This window comes from Epinephelus moara, chromosome 7 (genome assembly GCF_006386435.1).
Source record: "Epinephelus moara isolate mb chromosome 7, YSFRI_EMoa_1.0, whole genome shotgun sequence".
Classification (NCBI taxonomy): domain Eukaryota; kingdom Metazoa; phylum Chordata; class Actinopteri; order Perciformes; family Serranidae; genus Epinephelus; species Epinephelus moara.
In genome coordinates this window covers 8,124,930-8,131,525 of record NC_065512.1, presented here as the reverse complement: position 1 = coordinate 8,131,525, position 6,596 = coordinate 8,124,930, and the positions used below count along the sequence as shown (strand labels likewise).

The 6,596-nt window shown below is 42.2% G+C and overlaps 1 protein-coding gene across 1 annotated transcript; it reads left to right on the top strand.

Moving 5' to 3' along the window:
• The first annotated feature begins 3,083 nt into the window (after nucleotides 1-3,083).
• hsd3b1 (hydroxy-delta-5-steroid dehydrogenase, 3 beta- and steroid delta-isomerase 1) lies at nucleotides 3,084-6,596 on the top strand. Its single transcript, XM_050049232.1, has 3 exons — nucleotides 3,084-3,442; nucleotides 4,489-4,653; nucleotides 5,281-6,596. Exons 1-3 carry the CDS (start codon nucleotides 3,292-3,294, stop codon nucleotides 6,087-6,089), a joined length of 1,125 nt encoding a protein of 374 aa, XP_049905189.1. The 5' UTR covers nucleotides 3,084-3,291; the 3' UTR covers nucleotides 6,090-6,596.

Genomic DNA, 6,596 nt, shown 5'->3' with positions numbered 1-6,596 from the left:
CAGCTTCTGTGGTGTCTGTGGTGGTTCCCACTGCAACAGGTGCCACCAGCATTAAGATTTTCCATGATGACACACACACACTCACAAGATGAATACCAGCCGTCAGTAACAAGAAAACCTGCAAGTTCAACAGCTACAAGTCTAAAAGCACATTAACACACATGAAGACACTGAGACTCTTTGGTACATCTGATGCAAGAGAATGATGTTAACGATGTGAGATCTCATCCTTCACCTTCCGGATAAGACAACAGACAGCTGTGATATCGACTGCTACACCAAGGACAACAAAACAAATCATCTACATAGGAAAGTGCCTCAAAAGAAGCTCAACATAAGAGAATGAATGTTTTAGGGTCCTGTTTAAGAACTGAAGTGGAGAAAATGGATTTTCATAAACATGGTGATGCTGATAAGAGTGGGTAAGTCCCTGCAGCACTCGGAGTTTCCAACACACTCATGACCCAGTGCACCACTTGCTAAGCAGAGCATCACACAAGCATGGTCAACTATAATTCATCACTGTAAGAGAAAACATGTTCGACCATCTGGCTGACAGATGTCACCTTGAAACGTTAAATCTGTTTTATTTGGCTGATCTGGCCTTGTACCATTGTCAGGAGTGGAATTTAATTTAGTTAATGTACTGGAGATCTGATCTACTCATCTTCCCTTTGAGATAAACCTCATTAAACTGTTCCTCTGAGTTTCCAAACAAAGCTGTAAAAAGGGTCTGTGCCTGTATAAATAAATGTCTCCTTTTGTCGTCTTTTGTTGGAGGTTCGGAGGTTTAAAATAGACAAAGTGTTCATTAAGGAAATCAGCAATGTTAAAGCTGAGTTTTGCTCAAACACTCCACAGTGTGTCGGCATAAACACTTGGAGATAATCTTCTTTAAGTGGAAGTTAAGTGTTAAATATCAGCCAACTGGAACAGAAGCTGTCTCAAAAAACTTTTCTGTAGCAACCTACAGGCAAACCTGCCAGTGGTTGCAGCTCATTCCTAACTCCTCAAAAAACACTGCTTTGTCAGTGATCTCGGCATCCAACCTGGTCTCACTCCGAAGTTGTCTAAATCCTGCACTTGGGCAGTGACTTGCGGCGTCAGACACTGACAAAAAAAGCCGTCCTTTAATGTCGGCATAATACGCTGCTGGTCGCTGTTAAGCTGGTGAAAATACATGTAGGGTGGGCAGGAGGTCCAGCAAACACCGACTTTCACCTGGGAGAGCTGTGTTCACATCCCGTAAAATTATGAAGCCAAACCCTGTTCTTTTTTCTCAAACCCAACCACGAGTGTTAGAAAAACATCAATCAAGTGTATTTTGAAAGAAGACAATGCATGTAACAGGCAGAACTTGACACGACATCCTAGAACGCCAACAACCAACACACCCAGGCTACCTTTCACGTCGTATGTGGACGAGGAAAGTCCATGACAAAACGTCAATATGTGACGAGGTCAGAGTGAGAATGTGTCACATGGCACCTCTCATGGCAATATGATATGCCTCCAGGTGGCGTTAGTTTGTAACGCTGCCAGCAACTACATAATATAAAGAGCTGGAAAGTCCCTATAGGGCGGGGAGGTGCAGAGGTGGATGGGTCCACCAGACCCCTGACTTTTACCCAAAAGCCTGCGGTTCACTTCCTGTGTAGATGTTGAGCCAAACCATGATGTTTTTTTCTAAACTTAACCAAGTGCTTTTGGTGCACAAGGAAATAAACGTAAAAATGAAGTGTTCCACCAACGTTTTAAGTCGGCTGTGCAAACAGAAGTGTATTTTAAAAAGCACAATTCAAGTAATGAGCCTAAACTGGATCGTGGAATGTCACCAACAGAATCTGGAGGTTACCTAGCACGACATTTTTAGACGTGAAAGTCCACTGACAAAGCAGCGATATTGGATGAGTTGGGATGAGAACGCCTTAGTGGGTGAAAGACTGGTGCATCTCATACAGACCCTTAGGGGTGCATTGTGCGTCTGTATCTGACGCCAACAGCTGCTGCTGAAACTGTGTTTTTTGACGGCTTGTCTTTGAGACCAGGCTGCTCTGCCCCACAAGATAGACATCCATATCTTACACATTGCACATTTATGTACAGAACTGAGGCACTTTGAGATACTTGAGGACTTAACTTGTTCTGTATTTCCATTTTATGCTTCTTTATACTTGTACTGCACGACAGAAGTACTGTGCTTTTTATCTTACAGCTGGAGTAAGTAGTTTAAGCTTTTATACATAAAACATGATAATTTTATGATATATGAATAATCTACGTCTATTGTCATGATCTATGGGTAATGACCGAAAGAATGAGGTTGCGGTTGAGAGGGGCTGAAATTAGTTTCCTCTGGAGGATGGCTGGGCTCGGAGTAGAGCCGCTGCTCCTTCCCATTGAAAGGGGTCGGTTGAAGAGGTTCGGGCATCTGATCAGGATCCTCCTGAGCGCCTCCTGTCAGAGGTGTTCTGGGCACATCCCACTGGTAGGAGGCCCCGGGGCAGACCCAGAACACACTGGAGGGATTACATATCTCATCTGGCCTGGGAACACCTTGGGGTCCCCCAGGAGGAGCTGGAAAGTGTTGATGGGGAGAGGGACGTCTAGAATACATGCTCAACTTGCTGTCCCTGTGACCTGGCCTCATAAGCGGTAGAAAATGGATGGATGAGTTGTGTATGTTAAACTACCCAACAGTATATAAAGCTGTTAAAATTGGCTGTACCATGACAACATTGAAATGTCACTAATGTACACAATTTTCTTTCATTGTGGTATTGTTGCTTTTACTTAGCTAGATAAAAGACGTCAGTACTTCTTCCACCACATACCAGTTACTTCATCATAGTAGAGGACATCTTCACAAAGAAATCCCTTAACCTCCAGATATCAGCCATGTTTTCTCTCCCTGTAACAGAGTGCTATTTCCAATAACAGATCACAGCCTCCAACAGCATCTGTCCTTGGCTCATAAAATGTAACAGCCCCTTATTTTGTCTCGCTCCACAGAACATTACATTCCACCGTGAAGTAGCAGAGCTCGTCCCCTTTTTTCACACTGCCTTGGAACAAATCATTTTTTTCTGGTAAAGTTTCTGGCTTTACAAAAAGTGAAAGGGCTGCAGCTGGGAGGCAGAAGGTGCTGTTGCTCAGAGCCCAAAACATCCAGCAACACAAAAGGTGTATTCTTGTTTACCACTTTGAACTTTTTCTTTTAAGAAGCCTCTTCAAAAGCTCCGCTGGGAGAGAAGTTTTTTTGTTCTCACACTACAAGAGAATTGACCTGCGATGTCTCTGAGAGGTGAAGTGTGTGTGGTGACGGGAGCCGGTGGATTCCTGGGAAAGAGGCTGGTGAGGCTGCTGCTGGAGGAGGAGAGAATGGCTGAGATTCGACTGCTGGACAAACACATACAGCTGCAGCTTTTACAGAGTCTGGAGGGTAAAAGCTGTCTGTTTTTCTTATTAAACTCTTCAGATGAAATATATAAACAGTACAGGGTGAAGTTTGTCTCCATAGTGTGCTGCATTTCACAGGAAAAAAAGCTAATAGTTAAGTCTAGATCTGAATGTAGCAGTATTTACTAGTTATTATAGCTGCAGTGAAACAACACTGATATCATGGGGACACTTTGTAATATTAGATTTGTTTCAGTTTTATCTTAAACTTATTTTTATCAGGGAAGCGTCACTGAGATTTAAAGGAATACTTCAGCTCCCAGTGATCAGTTGGACATTTGTCTCTTGTAAAATCCAAGTCTCATTAATCCAGTTGTGTGCACAGTGCTTCCCAAACACAAGCATTACTATTTAAAACACTTTCACATAAACACCGCCATTGTGCTACTCGTCCATACCTGAGGCTAATTGTACTTGTGTGTTTTTAATCATAAGGTTTTAATGAAATTGCACATGTTTTGGACGTACTGAGCTTAAAGCTGGATAAATGAGAGTTGAATTTTACTGCACAAGTTGCGTGAGAATTTGTAAATGAATGTTTTGATATAGTTGTTAAACGTGGCCCCCATGACTTCAATTTATCAAGAATTTTCTCAGTTTTTGGTGCCCTCGTTGACCGTAGAGTGAGTAACTGATACAGAAATGATCATTTTGGGGGTGAAGTATTCCTTTAAAATCTCTTTGTCAAGAGCCAAATTACACAGCATTTACAGACTAATAATTAAAAATACAAGATTGATTTTGGTGCTCCAATCTTACCCTAAACTAAACTAATAGGCTACTAACTACTAATATTCTGAAACCAGTAGTTTTATGTAAATGTTCAAGCCCTTAGATCAACTTTAAAACAGCTGAAGTCCACTGTATGTTTTATATTATCGCTGACTACTCCCTGCTTTTTGTGTGACAGCAGCAATAATTCTATTTAAGAATAAAAGACACAATAAAGTATGTTGGCACTATATAAAGTAACTAAACTTTGTGTTGTGTTAATTAATTAGAGATTCTTTTTTATTTCCTGTGCGTCAGACTGTAGAGGCGACACAAAGCTGACTGTTTTCGAGGGCGACATCAGAGACGCTGATTTCCTGAGAAAAAGCTGTCGAGGCGCATCGATCGTCTTCCACATCGCATCCATCATTGACATTTTTGACGCGGTGGAGTACAGCGAGATATACGGAGTCAATGTCAGAGGTAAGGCCGTCGCTTCACTGCACTTATATGAGGAAACTTCACACTTGCAGAGTGGAATTTATTAGATGATTTTAATTTCTTGACTCAGTTATCAAGAAATCATATGTCATCACACATATGTCAACACTGCTCCAGACCCCCTTTTCAAGTAGACTGAATCAGAGTACCACTCCTGGATATGGTACACTGCTACTCCTTTGAGCAGTTCGACTTGATCTGACACTTCAATTCCTTCCTTTCGGTGCTGCAATTTTAATTTCCATTTCAACTTACAGTTCAACTTTATTCAGAATTCATACTTCAACTGAAATGTGAATTCATCAACACTTTAACTCTAACAGCCACTTCAACTTCTTTCAGTGCTTCAACTTCACTCTTTTCTCTTAAAGATTGGAATTTATTAAATTTCTTGACTTAAATATCAAGACATTACAAATAAAGAGAGAGCAGAACTAAACTCGTCTTTCTCTCTTCAGAGTTTCAACTTCAGCCCCTCTTAAAAAGAAAAAGTTAAGCTGCAGCTTTCCTACTATAATCTGCTTACTTTGTTGTTGGTGTTACAAAAGTACGAAAGCTGATTAAGATCTCTTTACCTTGTATGAACTCAGAAGCATCTTCGTGTTGCAGGAACACAGCTGCTTCTGGAGGCGTGTATTCAAGAGAACGTGGTGTCCTTCATCTACACCAGCACCATCGAGGTGATGGGACCGAACTCTAAACGTGAACCCATAATCAAAGGCAGCGAGGACACGGTTTACGACTGCACTCTGAAGTTCGCCTACAGCAAGACCAAAAAAGAGGCAGAGCAGAGAACCCTGCAGGCCCACAGCGAGGTGCTCCAAAATGGAGGCCGCCTGGCCACCTGCGCCCTCAGACCCATGTACATCTATGGTGAGGGGTGCCGCTTCCTGCTGGGCCACATGGGCGACGGGATACAGAACAAGGATGTTTTATATCGCATGTCTCTACCAGAGGCCAAAGTGAATCCTGTGTATGTGGGCAACGTGGCAGCGGCTCACCTCCAAGCAGCCCGCAGCCTCAGTGATCCACAAAAAAGAAACGTCATCGGAGGAAAGGTTTACTTCATCGCTGACGACACGCCTCCCGTGAGTTATTCAGACTTCAACCACGTCGTGATGTCACCTCTGGGCTTCAGCATTCAAGAGAAGCTCATGTACCCGCTGTGGCTCTTCTACACGTTCTGCTTCTTAATGGAGATGGTCTGCATGGTGCTCCAACCTATCGTACGCATCGTCCCGCCGCTGAACCGGCAGCTCGTCACCATGTTGAACACGCCGTTCAGCTTCTCCTATCAGAAGGCGAAGAGGGATCTGGGGTACACCCCCAGATACACCTGGGAGGAAGCTCGCAGGCGCACCACTGAATGGCTCGCGTCAGAGCTGCCGAAGGAGCGTGAGAGAATAAGAGCTAAATAATTAGTGAAAAGTTTATGGTCCTTTACTCTAAGTACGTTTATACATTATCAGTTTATGTCTGCTTGTGTTTTTATGCATGAATAACAAATTTTTCTGCAGCAACAGTCAAAACTAAAGTTTAGTGAAAATAAATATGAAGCACCCATTAAAAAACGGGATGTTTCTCTAAAGGCCTTATTTGTGGATTTTATTATGCTGTAATTTTCTGCCTAATTATTCTAATATCTTTAATATATTGTAGGTTTTTCGTTTGTTTTTTTGTTTCTGATATAACCACTGGAAGTCAACAAAGTTACACATTCCTACACATACTGGATTTAATTGTAGATAAGCTGTATCTGCTCTTTTTTTCTTCCTTAATTTTGGATTTACAGATAATTACCTCAACCTAAGGAGAGATGTTTTGAGGTAGACGCTACAGTACACAGCATTAAAGCAGAGGTTTAGATCTTGTAGCTTCAATTAATGAGTGATCAGTATCACCTGTTGTTCCTGTTATGTGCACTA